The sequence below is a fragment of the Myxocyprinus asiaticus genome, chromosome 33, assembly GCF_019703515.2.
Source record: "Myxocyprinus asiaticus isolate MX2 ecotype Aquarium Trade chromosome 33, UBuf_Myxa_2, whole genome shotgun sequence".
NCBI classification, from domain to species: domain Eukaryota; kingdom Metazoa; phylum Chordata; class Actinopteri; order Cypriniformes; family Catostomidae; genus Myxocyprinus; species Myxocyprinus asiaticus.
The window spans coordinates 36,556,808-36,578,168 of NC_059376.1; the positions used below are offsets into that span (position 1 = coordinate 36,556,808).

General features: G+C 37.8%; 1 protein-coding gene across 2 annotated transcripts in view; it reads right to left on the reverse strand.

The window, feature by feature from the left end:
• Nucleotides 1-67: 67 nt before the first annotated feature.
• LOC127423919 (sarcoplasmic/endoplasmic reticulum calcium ATPase 2-like) overlaps nt 68-21,361 on the reverse strand; it is a 51,437-nt gene continuing 30,143 nt past the window's right edge. For both annotated transcript variants that reach the window (XM_051668607.1, XM_051668608.1), the window contains exons 14-22: nt 19,861-20,079; nt 15,011-15,346; nt 14,326-14,546; nt 13,580-13,782; nt 8,779-8,864; nt 7,117-7,250; nt 6,894-7,011; nt 5,599-5,719; nt 68-682 (exon numbers count right to left, since the gene is read on the reverse strand). In XM_051668607.1, coding sequence (XP_051524567.1) covers nt 669-682; nt 5,599-5,719; nt 6,894-7,011; nt 7,117-7,250; nt 8,779-8,864; nt 13,580-13,782; nt 14,326-14,546; nt 15,011-15,346; nt 19,861-20,079 — 1,452 coding nt within the window. In that variant the 3' untranslated portion in view covers nt 68-668. The remainder of the gene's footprint in view (nt 683-5,598; nt 5,720-6,893; nt 7,012-7,116; nt 7,251-8,778; nt 8,865-13,579; nt 13,783-14,325; nt 14,547-15,010; nt 15,347-19,860; nt 20,080-21,361) is intronic.

The window sequence follows — 21,361 nt, forward strand, 5'->3', positions numbered from 1 at the left end:
TAAAATATAACTTTTACTAATAAAAAAGTTCAAACAATGAAGATGTGTAAAGAAACAGCAATGCAACTATGTAATGTCATTTTATTAACCACAAGTCATTGATAATTACAACACTGATTCGGCAGTGCCCGCCCTCCGGTTGTCATGGGAACTACTGTAAAAGGCTGCCTGTCTTTCTCAATGTCACACACCTCACACCTGATATGAGCCTCTGCATTACACATATTGCACCTCCCTGTGCAAAGCAACGATTATTTTGTTCATTTACACATCTCACAAAATGTTTTCGGAAAATAAAAGTGCCTTTTAAGTTTTTTGTTGCAGTGCTATACAAAAGTTCATACTATACTAATGATAAACCTGTATCTAATGGGTCATGCACCATGAAAACTATAGTAATTACATTTTTTTAAATGTTTCTTCAAATTCACTGGCTTTAGACGGGCTGGATTTGGCAGAGTTTTTCAGATTGGGGTATATTAGGTCTCAGAAAAGCTGAATATTTTCACTCTTAAATTTTGAGCTCAACTAATAACTAATGATACAAATTTGTACATTTTTAGCACAGTTGACATGCAAGCCTAGAACGATGTGTGGAGCTGCTCAAAACAACACATGCACTAAAGTCGAGAACCAGTTTTTGCAAGGAATACAGAGAGAGGATTGGCTTACTCCGCCCGAGCTAGGGAAAGAGAGAAAGAGATATGAAAATAAAGATATGGTCAAAACAAAGTACAGATCAAACAAAATAGTTTAAAAATATATAAATACAGGAATGACATCATGCAGAGGTGAATTCATGTTAAACATGATATTTGCATTTTCTATTATACGGCTCTCTGGAATACTTGATACTTTTTCATGATTGTTCAATCATTGCATTCTGCCGTTAAATGCCGACACACTGCATATTTGACCTCATCCCACATCATTTGAACTCCAAATCAATATTTCATGTCTATTTTTACTTTTAGGTAAGCAGCCTTGTATCAAAAGCCTTTTTGACATTTAATCATGTGGATGATATGAATTATAGATATCTACAATAATATTTTCACTTGTTAAATGCTAGTTCTTTATGTCAGCAATAGAATTACTACAAGTTAAAAGTTTTTTTTTTTTTTTTTTAAATCAATAAACAGGTTTGCACTAGTAAAAACACAAGTAGAATTTCACATTGATCTGACATTCACCCAAGCTCAAAACAGTTATTTATATAAATAATAATTAACTAATAAAAAAAGCTTATTTTTGACATTGGTTATTTGGTTTTTCACTAGTGACAATGCTATTTTAAATATCTGTAACATGACTGTATCTCTTAAGAAAGCCATGTAGTGATATCTGAATTTCCAGGCAGTTAATATCGGGGATGGATATTTGGACTAGTAGCAATGGAATTATTGCTATCATAAATTATCTGTTTTACTAGTAAGTAAAACATCGCTGATATGTGTTTTTGGAATTTCAACTAGTAAGAAATTAATTGTAGATATCTGTAATTGCATTTTGAACAGGAGTGAATGACAGATCGTTGTGAAATTCTACTAGAGAAAATAAGTTACCGCTATCAAAAATGTGATTACAGATGTCAAGAATTATGTTTTTTACTTATTTAAATTTCATCTGTGATATAATGTGCATTTCCGTGAGTGATGTCATTTATATCAAGAATTAAACTTTTTGCTAGTGCAAATATAATTACTGCTATAAAAAATTAGCACTTTCACTAGTATCAATTCCATTCCTGATATCAAGACTTGACATTTTAATGATAAATTTTACTAGTGAAAATGCAATTACAGATATCAATAATTGTTTATAATGGTTTTACTAGTTGAAATTCCATTTTTGATATCAAGAATGAGTATTTCAGTGGGTAATGTTATTTTTGACATTGACAGTTAATATTTTTACTAGTGCAAACCTAATTCATGTTATTAAAAAACATAAGCTTATATCTAGAACTAGCATTTTAATTAGTGAAAACTGAATTGTAGATAATCATTTACATCATGCATGTGATTCAAGGTCAAAAGGGCGTGTGATAAGCCATGTAATAAGTGGGATGATTTACATTGTACAATTCTCGCAAATGAAATTCCTTCAGGAGGATACCCAATCGGGGGTTGTGCGATAATGACCGGCTAATTGTACGTTATCCCTTACATATCCTCATCAGGACATTTCCTGCATTAGCAGTTAGTTTAATCACCATGGATACAATTGCTTGTTTGAATTACAATAGTCCATCCAGGCAGCAGTGTTACAAACATTGAATATTTCAGGTTTAAATGACCACATTCCTGATGCTAACAGGACAAACTGGTGGTTAGTTATTTTTTGTACAGCAGATTAAGTCATGCATGATGTCTGTGTCATCTGCACTGATTAAAACAAAATTAGGAAAAAGCAGGACCTCTGTTTACACATTTAAATAGGCCTTTACCCAGCAAAACTTGTGTACTACTATCAGGATATTTGATCACAGAAATAATTCCAGCCTATACTAGACCTTATTATACAAGGATAATTTGTGCTAAATTCATTTACTCTGCATTTACTCTATTATATACATATTACAATAAAAATAATTGTCCTATAATTATTTTAGTCACTGTATATTGTACCCATACATCCAACTTAACGGTGAAGTGTGTAACTTTTTGATGTTATCTCTATCTCAAAATAATATGTAAAAATGATTATAATGAAGCCAGTAATAAATTACCCTTTAAAAAATGTTTAAACACTGTTGCTTCCCAGCCTGACACAGCAACATTGGCTAATCCAATGGCATGAGTTTGGGTGGAACTATCTGTTTGTACAACCAATGGAAGACAAGGAAAGTGTTCAGTAAACCTCTTTGAAAAGCCATTTCTGAAGTTACAATCAGTGTAACTAGTGACGCAGAAATTACACACTTTACCTTTGAGAACATACAATTTTCCCAACACATTTTTTCAAGGCTTTTACATTTTCAATCCAGGAATTTGCTCAGAAATATCAAAAACTCAAACATGGTCACCATATCATAAATTCTTTTTTTTTTTTTTTACTAAAAACAACAATAAAATGCAGGACTATATTATGGCAGAGCTGCTATAGTGTTTTGTACAAGGGAACAAGTGTATTTGGCTAGTCACCTTCTGTAGCAGGCAAAAAGAAATATAGTCAGATATGGGGCCTATGATACAACTAGCAAAACTGAGGTAGCTGAAATCTACTCAATGAAGAGAGAAAATCCTTCGGTTTCAAGCGAGGAAGGGAAATCAAGATACACATTACAGTGGAAACATATCTTCAGATTAATTCATTCTTTTTTGGCCCTGCCGATTCAAAAGGGCTTTGAGCCAAAAATATCCAAAGCAATCTGATAAACAGTATTTCATCTCTTTATACTTTTTAAACATCCAAATAAAGGCCAAAAGGGAACCTAAGAAAATATACGCCTTTAATAAAAAAAATTATTTTTAAAAATGCTAAAACGGAACTATAATTTTTATATATATATATATATATATATATATATATATATATATATATATATATATATATATATATATATATATATATATATATAAAAATTTTCCGACCGCAGTATGCCACATATGTAGTTAAACGTTTATATATATATATATATATATATATTAGTCAGAAGTTTACATACACTTAGGTTGAAGTCATTAAAACTAATTTTTTTAACCACTCCACAGATTTCATATTAGCAAACTATAGTTTTGGCAGGTTGTTTAGGACATCTACTTTGTGCATGACACGAGTAATTTTTTCAACAATTGTTTACAGACAGATTGTTTCACTTTTAATTGACTATATCACAATTCCAGTGGGTCAGAAGTTTACATACACTAAGTAAACTGTGCCTTTAAGCAGCTTGAAAAATTCCAGAAAACGATGTCAAGCCTTTAGACAATTAGCCAATTAGCTTCTGATAGGAGGTGTACTGAATTGGAGGTGTACCAGTGGATGTATTTTAAGGCCTACCTTCAAACTCTGCTTGACATCATGGGGAAATCTAAAGAAATCAGCCAAGACCTGGGAAAAAAAATTGTGGACCTCCACAAGTCTGGTTCATCCTTGGGAGCAATTTCCAAATGCCTGAAGGTACCACGTTCATCTGTACAATCAATAGTACGCAAGTATAAACACCATGGGACCACGCAGCCATCATACCGTTCAGGAACGAGACGCATTCTGTCTCTTAGAGATGAACATAGTTTGGTGTGAAAAGCAAATCAATCCCAGAACAACAGCAAAGGACCTTGTGAAGACACTGGAGGAAACAGGAAGACAAGTATCTATATCCACAGTAAAATAAGTCCTATATCAACATAACCTGAAAGGCTGCTCAACAAGGAAGAAGCCACTGCTCCAAAACTGCCTTAAAAAAGCCAGACTACAGTTTGCAAGTGCACATGGGGACAAAGATCTTACTTTTTGGAGAAATGTCCTCTGGTCTGATGAAACAAAAATTTTACTGTTTGGCCATAATGACCATTATTTCCTCCTATGTTTGGAGGAAAAAGGGTGAGGCTTGCAGCCAAAGAACACCATCCCAACTGTGAAGCATGGGGGTGCTTTGCTGCAGGAGGGGCTGGTGCACTTCACAAAATAGATGGCATCATGAGGAAGGAAAATTATATGGATATATTGAAGCAACATCTCTAGACATCAGCCAGGAAGTTAAAGCTCAGTCGCAAATGTGTCTTCCAAATGGACATTGACCCCAAGCATACCTCCAAAGTTGTGGCAAAATGGCTTAAATTACAACAAAGTCCAGGTATTGGAGTGGCCATCACAAAGCCCTGACCTAAATACGATAGAAAATTTGTGTGCAGAACTGAAAAAGCGTGTCCGAGCAAGGAGGCCTACAAACCTGACACAGTTACGCCAGTTCTGTCTGGAGGAATGGGCCAAAATTCCAGCAACTTATTGTGAGAAGCTTGTGGAAGGCTACCCAAAAAGTTTGAGCCAAGTTAAACAATTTAAAGGAAATGCTACCAAATACTAACCAAGTGTATGTAAACATCTGATCCACTGGAAATGTGATGAAAGAAATAAAAGCTGAAATAAATAATTCTCTCGGTTATTATTCTGACATTTCACATTCTTAAAATAAAGTAGTGATCCTAACTGACCTAAGTCAGAGAACGTTTTCTACGATTAAATGTCAGGAATTGTGAAAAACTGAGTTTAAATATATTTGGCTAAGGTGCATGAAAACTTCTATCTTCAACTGTGTGTGTATATATATATATATATATATATATATATATATATATATATATATATATATATAGTTCAAACAAGGCTTGGATGCATGTGCAAATGTGATCATGGTTAATCATGGTTGATCCTTGTTAATGTGGCTTCTCTGGTTATTTGGAGTCACATGTTAGCTTCACGGCAGGTCACAGATCAGTCAAGAGGACCAAAACAGGTTGGCGATGTTAGTGTCTGTGCTGTACAGCCACACCACTAGGGGGAGTGTCAGAGCTACAAAGGGCCAGGAGATGCCCTCAGTGCATGCAGAGAGGGACCAGCCTCTCTTGTGGGACTCCTGGTCCAGATCTTTACCAGGCTCCAGGTAGTTCCGTGCAACGAATTTCAGCAGCTCGTCCAAGAGGATAACAGGCATTGAGATTTTCAGCACCATCATCCACTGTGTCACGTTCAGAGGAGTGATCTGGAAGATGACCTGAAGGACGAGAAATTCACATTGCGAGTATTTTGGCAAAAAATTAAGATTTTTGTTTTTGAACCATGACAAACATCTCATATTGCTGCTACCTAAATATTATGTTGAAGCAAAGTTTCAGTTGACCCAATGTGAACTGAGTGACCAAGAATCCAGTTCTCTTTGCATTCACATTGTAACTGGACTTGAAAGTTGGCTCGTTATAGGATTTCAGTCCACCTTTAATTCCCACTTTTTTTGCAACCCAATCCAATATTGGATTATGTAATACAGCCCATGTATTTATTTAATTTAAGCCATAAACACACTTTACAAAAGTACGTGAACATGAGATGACGAGAGTGCTTGGCTATTGCCAATGTGCAGTTCGGTTGAACATACTTAAAGGAATAATTCAACTGAAAAAATGTAAATTCTGTCATCATTTACTCACCTTTATGTCATCCCAGATGTATTTGACTTATTTCTTCTGCTGAACACAAACAAAGAATATTTCAGTGCTGTAGGTCCATACAATGCAAGTGAATGGGTACCAAAAGTTTGAAGCTCCAAAAGCATAAAAAGGCAGCATAAAAGTAATCCATACAACTACAGTGAATAAATCTGTTTTCTGAAGCGATATGATAGGTGTGGGTGAGAAACAGATCAATATTCAAGTCCTTTACTCTAAATTCTCCTCCCTGCCCAGAAGGTGGCAATATGCACGAAGAATGCGAATCACCAAAAACAAAAGAAGAAGAAGAATGTGAATAGTGAAAGTAGAGACTTAAATATTGATCTGTTTCTCACCCACACTTATCATATTGCTTCTGAAGAGATGGATTTAACCACTGGAGTTGCATGGATTACTTTTATACTGCCTTTATATGCTTTTAGAGCTTCAACTTTAGTCACCATTCACTTGCATTGTATGGACCAACAGAGCGACGAAGTTTTTCTAAAAACCACTGTTTGTTTCAGCAGAAGAAAGTAAGTCATACCACGCAAGGCCACATCATGTTTGATTTTAATTTGATAGTGCAGTCCAAGTACTGTCTAGTGTATGACGTAAATAAGCAACTATTTCTACCATTACAACTCTTATTTCAGATATATTCAGCAACACTGAGCACTTAATGCTCTGCAGAGTCTATCAGACCCTTTGCAACAAGATCAGTCTGGATGGGTGTCATACCGGCAGTGGCTCCACATAGAGGATGAGGAAATGCAGAGACATGGAGAGGCAGATGGCTCCCAGCAGCCAAATGTTCTCCCAGGGAGGCATGCGCAGCAGAGACTGGTTCTCTGACAGACTGCAGGAAAGACATGTTTACTGGGTTTAGACAAGAAAACAAGGCTCATTTTTGGAATCTTGTTTTCATGAGCCTGGGATCTAGGAGAAGGTTCTGGGGACTGACCTGTTGAGGGCGTTACACATCTCGATGGTGACCAGCACAGACAGGGCCATGGTCATGGGGTAGGGAGACTCAAATACATGGCACTCCAGGTCCTGGAAGTCTGGATTATCAGGAGAACACTGCAGAAAATGACTCTGAAAGTAAGAGAGAAAGAAAACGCAGAGTTAGGGGTTTGTCAGACCAAACGCGTTCTTGTGTTAAAGAAAAAAAAAAAAAGGCTAGACTCAGTAGAAAGAACGAAACGGATTGCAAGTGTCTTGAGACTAGGGGTGTGACGGTCGAATGTAAACTAAGGAAGTCACAATTTAGAGATTTACTTTATCACGTAAAGTGTATATGATGCTATGTAAATGTAGCAGATTCTAGCGAATGCTTACATACAAAAACAATTCTTCTGCATCTATGGTGAGCTCTAAGGGGGCATACACACCATTGGAGAAAACTACCGGCAAAGAGAGACAAATGTACATATACAAACTATATAGGTGACACTTTATTTTAATGTGTCCTCGTTACACATATTACATGTATTTACTGTAGTAATAACATTCAATTATGTGTAATTACAAGCAACTAACCCTAAACCAAACCCTATAGTAAGTAGTTAATTAGTAATAATCAGTAATTACTTGTGTAATTACATTGTAACAAGGACACATTAAAATAAAGTGTAACCATTATATATACTGTATATGAACAACCCCAAAAATATATAGTATATCCATTTGCACCCATATTAAAATTTCTGACCGTTTTAAACAAAAACCTATAGGTCAATACCGATACTTTGCCACTCAGCTTAATTTGTCATCAGATCACTGTACATTTTTAAATCACACTTCCAAAGTAAAACAAAGTGGTAAAAAAGCTTTTTTTACTGATCTAACAAAATTTTTAATTGAACATGGATTGGCTCTGAAAGCTCAGTCTGGAACTGACTGAAATGCTGAATGCAGACTTTATTTTAAAATGCAGCCTTTTAAGGTTTAGTAACCACGCAAGGCCATTTTGTGATTTCAGTCTTAATTTAATCAATCATGCAGCATTAATGGATATCATACCGATGTCTCAGAAGTCAAAGTCTACTGGTTTCTAAGCATTTTGGATGGTTTCCCCACATCATGTAGCCTATGGGTAAGTGCAGCTTTCACAACTGTCGTCCATTTATGGTGGTTTTTCCGCATTAATGTGAGAATGAACGAGAAAGAACGAAAATGATATATTACATGTTCTTAGGAGAGCCAACCCTACAACGTATTGTGGTTATTATTATTTCTGGGTTGTGCATTTGAATTTACAGTTTTTACAAAGTGTGTTACTGATTAATTATAAATAAACCATCCGTTTTTCATTTTGATGTTTTCATGCTTACAACCGATATGCAGATGGTTTTAATTTGGTCAGTAATTGGCCACCAATACATTGGTGCATCACTAATATTATATACAGTTTATAATACATATATAGTATGGGTATTCGTGAAGCCTGTTTGAAGATTTTACACTTCACCTTTAGCACTTATAACTTATTAACAACATTTAATGATTTTTGATGGAAAGAATTTAGAATATTTTATACTTCAGGTGCATCGGACTGTGTTACCAGACCTTAAGGCTAAAGATTTGGCTACACTACAAACAAATATTTTATTTAAATACATACCAGCTGGTAAAGAGTGATCATTGGACCATCGTCGGCAACAATGAACCACCAAGCTGCAGCTCCTACAGTCGCAGCACCAACATAACCTGAGAAACACAACAAGACAAGAGTTAACAGCCCACCCAGCTATAATGGACATAAACCAGGGTAGGCCTTATTTTTTAACTAAATGATCAGTTGAGAAAAAACTGCCCATGTGTGAAACCTAAAGAAGAGGCTACAAGTTAAATAGCACACTTATTGAGATAGATAGTTACTGTAGATATACTTAGCCAGATAATTTATTAGATAGCTTAATGATAGATCCTTTTATAGACAAACAGCTACTGTATATACTTTATTAGAGAGCTAACTTGATTATTTGAATAATGAGCAAAATTCACTCAAATACATGTGTTTGAGAGTGTGACCACATGCATTTGTTATGTTTGTGACTCACAGCTAGGGGTGTAATGGTATGACATTTTTACGGTATAATAACCGCCACAAAAATTACCATGGTATTACAGTATCACCGTATTGAGGTGCATTGATAATAATATTAGCAGTTTAATATCTGGTTATCAAATATGTCTGATAAACACACAGAGGAAATGTTATTTAGGATTTCTTCAACTTTAATCCTTTAACATTTGATCTTGAACACCAGGACACTCTCTTAATCTGATAAGGTAAAAAATATATATATTTTTTAAAATCACAAACAGGTAAAACAATAAAAAAAAAAAAAAAACATGTATAGAATGTTATTGTTATTTTATGATTTATGAAATTTTATTTGTAACCAAACAAAAGTAAATTATGGAGAGCCACAGGGATCAGTTTTAGGGCCTCTGCTTTTCTCCTTGTATATGCTTGCCCTGGGAGATATTATCAGGAATCATGGAATAGGTTTCCACTGTTATGCCGACGATACCCAACTTTATATTTCTTCAAAACCTGACGAAATTTCACAATTCTCCAAATTAGAAGAGTGTATCAATGAAATAAAAGATTATGATGGCCAGAAATGTCCTTCTACTCAATTCTGACAAAACAGAGGTACTAATTATTGGACCAAACCTCTAAAAACAAGCCGCTAAAATATAATTTGACTCTCGATGAATGTACTGTTACATCGTCTTCAACAATGAAGAACTTAGGTATTATATTTGATACCAATCTGTCCTTTGAAAATCAAATTTCCAATGTTTGTAGAACAGCATTCTTCCACCTCAGAAATATTGCTAAATTACAACACATGCTCTCCATTGCTGATGCTGAAAAATGAATTAATTCATTCATGACCTCAAGACTAGATTATTGTAATGCATTACTTGGGGGACTTCTATCTTGAGGTCACCAGAACCGGACAGATCCAGCTCCATTCCTGCTTCATGTTGTTCTCCACTGCTACGTGTCTCTGAGTGATGATGACTAATAGCAGCCGGTGCCAGCCAAACATCAGTTCAGTCTATTACGATGGACTTCAGAGGATGAACTGATGCCAACTCCAACCATAAGACATGGGATACATCATATGCCATTGCCTGAACCTTGGATTTAGGATAGACCTCACTGAAATTACCGGCCGGTTGAACTGCAATGCACCTCACTGATCTCTGCCTGCATCACCTTGGTCTAATGATGGACTACACTCTTGAAATGGAATACATAGACTATCAATTAATTGCCAACAAAACCCTTCATCAGCTAACTAACAAGACAATGTATCTATGTGAACTTCTGCAGTTAATCCAGGATGGACTTCAAAAGACATTAGTCATTCATCTTACAGTTCATACAAAATCTTTGTTTAAACACTGACCCTTAACACTTACTTAGTTTAATAATTTTAAACCATGACTTGCACTATACATAAGTAATATTGGCATTATATTCATGATGTTAGCCAGAGGGAAACTGGCCTCCACAGTGAGCCTGGTTTCTCCCAAGGTTATTTTTCTCCATTAACCAACATCTTAAGGAGTTTTGTGTTCCTTGCCACAGTCGCCTTCAGCATGCTCACTGGGTATCTAAATACAATTATTATTTAATTACTTATTTTTAAACAATTCACAATCATATTATATAAAACTACACAATGATGACTCTTAAGACATTATAGATATTACAGTTTCATTTTCTGTTAATGCATGCTTTTCTGTAAAGCTGCTTTGAAACGATGTGTGTTGTGAAAGGCACTATACAAATACAAATGACTTGACTTGAATGACTGCTGCCCAGGTTAACACTTCAGATATGCATTTATAATTTGTTGTATTTTTGATTTAGTTTAATTCTAAATAATACCTACTGAAAATATATTATTCATTTGCAGTTTATTTACTGGCATTTTGTCCAATACTGTCTATTTTCTGCCTGAGTTTCACTGTCAATTTCCTGCATGCATAAGGTCAATGTCAATTTCCTGCACACCAAAAGCCATGCACTTTGTAAACCCTATATAGCAGTTTTTCTCAACTGGTGGGTCGCAGCCCAAAAGTGGGTCACAGGTCTATTCGGACTGGGTCACAGACAGCAGGGAAAGAATAATGCCATGGTTCTCTCATGGAAGATATTTCGGAGGCCGCCCAAGTGATAGCCTATTTAGGACAGATTTAATGATAATCTCACAATCAGCTAAAGGCTTCTCATCTGCACTTTTGCACGAGTGTAACGGAACCAGCTCGCGATCATGATCTCTCTGGCACGCGCGTGCAACAACCGGGCTTCCCTCGATATTGCGGAGCGCAGACCTCAAAACTGATTTGACCAATTCAATTCTAGTGAGACTTTTCTAGTTTAAAGTGTTATGGAGGAAGTCAAGTTGAACCTCTCAAACAGTAGGCAGCCCTGACATGCCAAACAGCACTGAGGAGATAAAGAGCAACACTGTGCTATGCGCTAATTTATTAATTAATTTTTTTTCATTATACTTCATCACCTTTACAAAATTGTTTCACAATTTTACATGAATAAAAGTAACTGTTATATTTTGACAAAATGTTATAGTTTCATATGAAATAATCTAAAAGGTAGAATCTATTAGACCTCATTTTATATCAACAGTGGCAGTTGTAGTTCGTTTCAAGATGTGTTTCAGCTAGTATTTATTTTTTCATAAATACTATAATTTGTTATTATTATTACTATTATTCAAGACTAGCTACAATGACCTAACCATGGTAATGAGGAGCCTTTCCTCCTGTGTAATATGTATGTTCTGTTTGAATTATGTTTGAAATTAGGAAACAAACAGGATAATAATGGGCTCATATAAGTAAATATGCTCTTCAATTCTTAAAAGGGGGGAGAGAAAACTTACTGTCACTTTTGTTGTTGATGTCAACAACAAAAATAATGTCACTTGATGCATGTCCTTGTACTTGAAAACCATGAACAAAACTATGCAACATAAAAGGAAATGCGACCCAGGATACATTAAATACAGGTTACGTTTTTAATATGGTGGGTCGCCACTTGATTTTCAATGTAAAATCTGGGTCCTGAAGCAAAACCAGCTGAGAACCACTGCTATATATTACTATGTTTACAAATAAAACATATTATTAGTAGTATCAAACACATTGTTGGCCTACTGTTGCATTGCACAGTTGGCACATCGTAATGTTGAACGAGTGCTTAAATCCGTTTGCTGACAGAAAGCATAAACATAACTTTAGCCAATTTAGTCATTACAAATCATGTAAAACTACATTAAATCTAGTGTTTTTATGAAACAGGGGCTATAATTTATTATCCTGTATACTGTATTTCCACTTACATTCATCTCTGCAAATTCTGTGGAATGGTGCTCACAGAGAAGGTGCTAAAGGTTCAAAGTGTTTCCTGACCGAGCCGATACTTTTTTGCGACAAACTTTACAGACTGTGTAACCATCAACATTGATGGTGCCTCGTGGGTCTTTTTTTATTTAATTTTTTTTATTTTATCCCCTTTTCTCTCCAGTTTGGCATGCCCAATTCCCACTACTTACTAGGTCCTCGTGGTGGTGCGGTTACTCACCTCAATCCAGGTGGCGGAGGACAAGTCTCAGTTGCCTCCACTTCTGAGACTAGTCAATCCACGCATCTTATCACGTGGCTCGCTGTGCATGACACCGCAGAGACTCACAGCATGTGGAGACTCATGCTATTCTCCGCGATCCATGCACAACTTGCCACACGTCCCATTGAGAGCGAGAACCACTAATCGCGACCACGAGGTTACCCCATGTGACTCTACCCTCCGTAGCAACCGGGCCAATTTGGTTGCTTAGGAGACCTGGCTGGAGTCACTCAGCAAACCCTGGATAGGAATTCGTGACTCCAGGGGTGGTAGTCAGCGTCAATACTCGCTGAGCTACCCAGGTCCCCACCTCGTGGGTCTTTAACATACCCAAAGTAATCCCAGACAGCGGACCTCAACTGCTTTGGCAGCTGAAATAAAGGTTCAGGCTCGGACATGTCTGTAGGATGCGCTCTGCTCGTGCTGCACTTCTGATGTGCTCGTGATGCGCTGCGGTCGCGACACCTGCATGTCACCTTTAAAATTGAGCGACAGTGAATGTAACATGAGGAAGGCGCAATTTAAAGATTTATTTTATCTCACCAAGTTTATATGTTGCTGTATAAATCTAGCATATTCAGTCTTAATTAAACTGATTTGGATTTTAGAAAAGTTCTGAAAAATAATAAATACAAATTTTTCTTTATATTCATGCAATACCATCAATCAGAAATTTTTAATGGTATGATACCTGTCCGTTTTAAAACCGAGGTGTATTATGAAACCTTGAAACTGTTACATCCATACTCACAGCCAATAATCATGTATCTGAAGAAGAGCCAGCCAGAGATAAGGGCCTCTTTGGCACTGCGAGGGGGTTTGTTCATGATGTCCAGGTCAGGGGGGTTAAAGCCCAGAGCAGTGGCAGGCAGACCATCAGTCACAAGATTCACCCAGAGCAGCTGGACGGGGATTAGCGCCTCAGGGAAACCCAACGCAGCAGTGAGGAAGATACTGAAAAGAGGATGAGTCATTCTTATCAGCAACAGACAAAACGAACCTTAAGTGACTGTCAAAGGGGAATTTTTTGTTTTTGTGTCCGTCTGAGCTGTTTAAATTGTTTTTCTACGTAACTATGCACTAGACGGTTGTTTTTGACTTTTGCGCCAAGCATCGCTGTTTTTTCAACATCTCGCTTTTGTTTTAGACACCGTGTTGAGTTGAAAAGAACTTCAACTTTTAAAAACACGAGACACCTGCGTTCTCTGTTCTATTCATTAAACTGCATCTAGCTTATTTGATCACAATAATGCTCTGAATCTAGACCAGATTACACTACGTGCCGGGACACATGTCTAGTTACCGGTATAACACTTCTCCAATCACTGCTGCCATGATCAATTGAAAATGTACGCAAATCTCTTTTCAATAACATTTAGTTAACAACCTGCTTTCTGGATAAACTATATTGCGGGTGATTTGTGAAAAAGCAACTGGTTTTCCTGCAACTGTTTAGCGAATTCGCCCTGCAAACAGGCCAATGAAAGACAGACTGACCAGACAACCTCTCCCACATTGGAGGAGATGAGGTAGCGGATGAACTGCTTCATGTTGTTGTAGATGGCTCTGCCTTCCTCCACAGCGGCCACAATAGAGGCAAAGTTGTCATCAGCAAGGACCATCTCCGAGGCTGACTTGGCCACGGCAGTGCCAGAGCCCATGGCGATGCCAATCTCTGCCTTCTTTAAGGCAGGGGCATCATTCACACCATCTCCTGTCTGCAGAGACAGAACAAATCAGTCAAATAGCGTAATAATAATTTGTTGAGCTACAAATCCCAAATCAATGACGTTTGATGTAACTGACGTAAAACCTGCACCGTAGACAGTGTCTCTGAATTTGCCACTGAGTAGATAAATGATTTGATATGAGAGTGAATAACTTCATTTTGGTCTGTTCATCACAAAGTGATTGTATTGCTTCAGAAGGCTTGAAACATAGTGCATCAATCATATTGATTCCTTTTACTGCAGTTTACTGTAGTCCCTGTTTACTTTCATTATATGGCAAAATGAGGGGTGAAGATTTTTACATTCTTTTTCCTTTTTTGCCCCTTGGAAGATAGAAAGTCATACGAGTTGGGAGCAACATGAGAGTCAGTAAATGATTCGGGTGAACTATTTTTTAAGCTTTTTCCCCAATTCTTGTAACAGTGGGTAGGAATCATAGAAAGGTGACTTACCATGGCAGTGATCTCATCAAAGCCCTGCAGGAACTCCACAATCTTGGACTTGTGCGAAGGCTCTACACGTGCAAAGCAGCGGGCGTTCGTGACAGCCTCGCGCTGGGCGTGTGGTGAAAGGTCGTCAAACTCACGGCCAGTAAAGGCCATGCTACTGATATCATCATCTTCTGAGAAGATGCCGATGCGTTTGCAGATGGCCACGGCCGTGCCCTTGTTGTCACCGGTGATCATGATGACGCGAATGCCAGCATGACGGCAGAGCTTGATAGAGGCGGCCACCTCAGTGCGAGGAGGGTCCAGCATGCCCACACAGCCCACAAAGGTCAGATCAGACTGTCACATAAGGAGAATAGGAAGTTTAGGACAAATACAATTTCTTTCAATTAGTAACAATAGTGGAAAATAGTTAAACAAAAAATAAGTTAAAAACTGTTCCTTTGTGGTTTCCACCTCATTAGATAGGTAGATACTACTTAGATAGCTAATTTATTTTAAGATGGCTAGCTACTTTTTTAAAGATAGCTAGATACAGTGCATCCGGAAAGTATTCACAGCGCTTCACTTTTTCCACATTTTGTTATGTTACAGCCTTATTCCAAAATGGATTAAATTCATTATTTTCCTCAAAATTCTACAAACAATACCCCATAATGACAACGTGAAAGAAGTTTGTTTGAAATCTTTGCAAATTCATAAAAAAAATACATTTAAAAAAAAATAAAAAAATCACATGTACATAAGTATTCACAGCTTTTGCTCAATACTTTGTTGAAGCACCTTTGGCACCAATTACAGCCTCAAGTCTTTTTGAGTATGATGCTACAAGCTTGGCACACCTATTTTTGGACAGTTTCTCCCATTCTTCTTTGCAGGACCTCTCAATCTCCACCAGGTTGGATGGGGAGCGTCGGTGCACAGCCATTTTCAGATCTCTCCAGAGATGTTCAATCGGGTTCAAGTCTGGGCTCTGGCTGGGCCACTCAAGGACATTCACAGAGTTGTCCTGTAGCCACTCCTTTGTTATCTTGGCTGTGTGCTTAGGGTCGTTGTCCTGTTGGAAGATGAACCTTCGCCCCAGTCTGAGGTCCAGAGCGCTCTGGAGCAGGTTTTCATCAAGGATGTCTCTGTACATTGCTGCATTCATCTTTCCCTCGATCCTGAATAGTCTCCCAGTTCCTGCCGCTGAAAAACATCCCCACAGCATGATGCTGCCACCACCATGCTTCACAGTAGGGATGGTATTGGCCAGGTGATGATAGGTGCCTGGTTTCCTCCAGACATGACGCTTGCCATTCAGGCCAAAGAGTTCAATCTTTGTTTCTCATGGTCTGAGAGTCCTTCAGGTGCCATTTGGGAAACTCCAGGTGGGCTGTCATGTGCCTTTTGCTGAGGAGTGGCTTCCGTCTGACCACTCTACCATACAGGCCTGATTGGTGGAATGCTGCAGAGATGGTTGTTCTTCTGGAAGTTTCTCCTCTCTCCACAGAGGAATGCTGGAGCTCTGTCAGCGTGACCATCGGGTTCTTGGTCACCTCCCTGACTAAGGCCCTTTTCCCCCGATCGCTCAGCTTGGCCAGGCGGCCAGCTCTAGGAAGAGTCCTGGTAGTTCCAAACTTCTTCCATTTACGGATGATGGAGGCCACTGTGCTCATTGGGACCTTCAATGCTGCAGAAAGTTTTCTGTACCCTTCCCCAGATCTGTGCCTCGATACAATCCTGTCTCGGAGGTCTACAGACAATTCCTTGGACTTCATGGCTTGGTTTGTGCTCTGACATGCACTATTAACTGTGGGACCTTATATAGACAGGTGTGTGCCTTTCCAAATCATGTCCAATCAACTGAATTTACCACAGGTGGACTCCAATAAAGTTGTAGAAACATCTCAAGGATGATCAGTGGAAACAGGATGCACCTGAGCTCAATTTTGGGTGTTATGGCAAAGGCTGTGAATAATTTTGTACATGTGATTTTTTTCGTTTTTTATTTTTAATAAATTTGCAAATATTTCAAACAAACTTCTTTCACATTGTCATTATGGGGTATTGTTTGTAGAATGTTGAGGAAAATAATGAATTTAATCCGTTTTGGAAGAAGGCTGTAACATAACAAAATGTGGAAAAAGTGAAGCGCTGTGAATACTTTCCGGATGCACTGTAGCTAGCTACTGTACTCTTTTAAGATAACAAGATGGCTAGCCACTTTTTAAGATAGCAAGATGGCTAGCTACTTTTTTAAGATAGCTAACTACTTTAAGATGACTAGATGGCTAGCTACTTTTTAAAAAAGCAAGATGGATAGCTACTTTATAAAACAGACAGACACTATCAGACAGTTATCTAAACAAGACATTTTATTAGATAGCTTGTTATGTAGATGAATATATATACACTTTATTAAATGGCTAGTTAGCTAGATAACTGCTGGTAGATAATTTATATGATAAATGGTTAGCTAGATAACTAGATACTTTTATTAGATAGTCAGCTAGACATCTCACTAAATATATATATATATATATACACACACACACACACACACACACACACACACACACACACACAATTTTGAAATAATGTACAGATTTTGCTGTTTCGGAAGGATATTGGTACTTTAATTCACCAAAGTGGTATTCAACTGATACAAAGTATAGTCAGGACATTACTGATGTAAAAAAAAAAAAACAGCACCATCACTATATTAAAAAGTAATTTTTGATCAAACCTAGACAGGCCCCATTTCCAGCAGCCATTGCTCCAACACCTTATCCTTGAGTAATCATGCTAAATTGGTACTAGAAAATCACTTGCCATTATATCAAACTCAGTTGAAAGCTATTTGGTTCGTTAAATGAAGCTTAACATTGTCTTTGAGTTTGTTTTTGAGTTAGGGTTAGAGTTAGCATACCTACAGTATGCAATAGACTGGCATGTCTTAAGGTCAATATTAGGTCAAAAATGGCAAAAAAGAAACAGCTTCCTCTAGAAACTCGTCAGTAAATCATTTGGAATGAAGGCTATACAATGCTTGAAATTGCCAAATAAATCGAAGATTTCATACAAAGGTGTACAATACAGTCTTCAAAGACAAAGGACAACTGTCTCTAACAAGGACAGAAAGAGATGTGGAAGACCAGATGTACAACTAAATAAGAGGATAAGTACATCAGAGTCTCTAGTTTGAGAAACAGACACCTCACATGTCCTCAGCTGACAGCTTAATTGAATTCTACCCGCTCAACACCAGTTTCATGTACAACAGTAAAGAGAAGACTCAGGGGTGCAGGCCTTATGGGAAGAATTGCAAAGAAAAAGCCACTTTTGAAACAGAAAAACAAAAAGAAAAGCTTAGAGTGGGCAAAGAAACAGACATTGGACAACAGATAATTGGAAAAGAGTGTTATGGATCTATATCCAACTGAGGTTTTGTGGGATCAGCTAGACTGTAAGGTGCGTGAGAAGTGCCCGACAAGACAGCCACATCTACGGCAAGTGCTGCAGGAAGCGTGGGGTGAAATGTCACCTGAGTATCTAGACAAACTGACAGCTAGAATGCCAAGGATCTGCAAAGCTGTCATTGCTACACGTGAAGGATTTTTTGATGAGAACTCTTTGAAGTAGTTTAAGAAGTTCTGAACATTTTTTTTTTTTTATATTGTAATTTTTCACGTTATTAATGTCCTGACGATATATTGTGATCAGTTGAATGCCACTTTGGTGAATAAATGTACCAATTTCTTTCCATAAGAGCAAAATCTGTACATTATTCCAAACGTTTGGCCGCCAATGTGTATATATATATATATATATATATATATATATATATATATATATATATATATATATATATACATACATATACATATACATATACATACACACACACATACACATACACAACATTAAAACCATCTGCCTAATATTGTCTAGGTCCCCCTCTTGCTGCCAAAACAGTGCCAACCCGCATCTCAGAATGCTATTCTGAGATGCTATTCTGCTCACCACAATTGTACAGAGCGGTTATCTGAGTTACCGTAGACTTTGACAGTTCAAACCAGTCTGGCCATTCTCTGCTGACCTCTCATGAACAAGGTGTTTCCATCCGCAGAACTGACACTCACTGGATGTTTTTTGTTTTTGGCACCATTCTGAGTAAATACTAGAAAACAGCCAATCTGGCACCAACAATCATGCCACGGTCCAAATCACTGAGATCACATTGACCCGTATATGCATGATTTTATGCACTGCACTGCTGCCACACGATTGGCTGATTAGATAATCGCATGGATGATTGTTGGTGCCAGGTGGGCTGGTTTGAGTATTTCTGCAACTGCTGATCTTCTGGGATTTTCATACACAACAGTCTCTAGAATTTACTCCAAATGGTGCCAAAAAGAAAAAACATCCAGTTAGCTGCAGTTCTGCGGATGGAAATGCCTTGTTGATGACAGAGGTCAACAGAGAATATATATATATATATATATATATATACATATATACATATATACATATATATACATATATATATATATATACATATACATATATATACACACACACACACACACACACACACACACACAGATGGATAAATACCTTCTTCGTGGCTAGTTAGCTAGACAATTAGATATTTTATTAGATAGCTAGATATCTAGATGGAAAGATATTTTCATGTTAGATCATGAGATGCAGGGTTCCAAACTTTGACCAATGAATTTCCATACATATATATATATATATATATAAGAACAATTCACTTACAATGAGCAAGTTTTAGTCTAGGCTGGATAGCCAGATACTTCATTAGATAGTTAGATTATGTAGAGCACACAGTAACCCATAGTCACCTCATACTCTGCAAAGCGGGGCGTGTCTGACAGAACCATCTCCTCTTTCTTCAGCGGGTTATCACGGGTGGCCAGTGCCAGACAGCGCAGGGTATCCCTGCCACAACCGTAGTCTCTGATCACAGACATGATATTTTCCTTGATGCCCGAAGTCAAAGGTACCCTAGACCCACCCACACGCACGTACGTGCACCTCTCGATCACTCCCTCTGGAGCTCCCTGGAAAAGGCACTCTAGTTTAGCAGTGACCAAAACATGGGCTGCACACTAAGGGGCTTTTCCACTGCATGGTACGGATCGACTCGACTCTGCTCGCTTTTTGGGGGTTTTCCACTTTTCCTACTTTTTTTAGTACCACCTCGGTCGAGATTCCAAGCGAGCCGAGCCGTTACTAAATGTGACGTCAAAACCCTGCAGATAACTGATTGTTCAGAGGGAATCGTCACCACCAGCATTACTGGATTTGCGACACGGGACATCAACCTGCTAGTTTTAAAGTTAGCAACAGCGATAGCAGTATTATTAGTTCATGCGACTTTAGAATTGTAAAAAGAAATGGCTGTGCGCCAAACCACACCGTGGTCAATAAACGAGGTGCAGACGTTCCTCTCGTTAGTAGCCGAGGAGAGGATCCAACGAGAGCTGGATGGGGCGACGCAACTATGACGATCAGCCTATAATCCCACGTTGAGGCTGCACTAAACTGCAGTGGAAAAGCAAGCTCAGAAAAGTAAAGTGAGCAGAGTCGAGTCGAACCATAACGTGCAGTGGAAAAGTGCCATAACTCAATATATAACAAACCATTGTCCAGTTAACATGGCAAATACCTTTACTTGAGAGCTAACAAGTCTATATTCTGAGGCCATGTCCACACAAATCCATTTAATTTTGAAACCCCCTTTTCAGATTCCAAAGTATGCGAAAATGGAGTGTTTTCACAAGTTTGTTTTCAGTGGAGGAAAATGCCGCTCCAGTGTGAATGAGAGGTGTAAATGTAAAGAAATGAATGTTTTCAAATGAAAATTGATTAGTGTGGACAGTGGGGTTGCACACCTCAAAAGAAAAAACTAAACAAAAATACTAAATGCAAATAATAAATTGCAACCAATTTAATTATGCATAGTTACAAAATCTTTCTAGCAAGTCAGGCCACTGTCGGCCCAAAACGCTCCCAAAGGTTATTTCCAGTCATGACAGTGCAGCTCCTATCTACTTGAATGGGGGAACACCAAAATCGCAAAAACGGTTGGTCAAGATTACAATTTAAGTGCATATTTTAAATCAGCAGTAAAATCAAACAACACTGGTATCATAAACTGTGCTTATTTACCTAAGATTATGCTGAAAAATGCAATTTCACCAGTTTATTTAGCTAATGCACATTCGAGTTGATTGACAGGCGATGTCTGTATTGAAAAGGTGATTGGCTCTTTAACCTGTAAGGCGGGACTTTCTTTCTACATCCGTTGACCATTGGGCGCTAGAACTTCTTGGCTGGGCA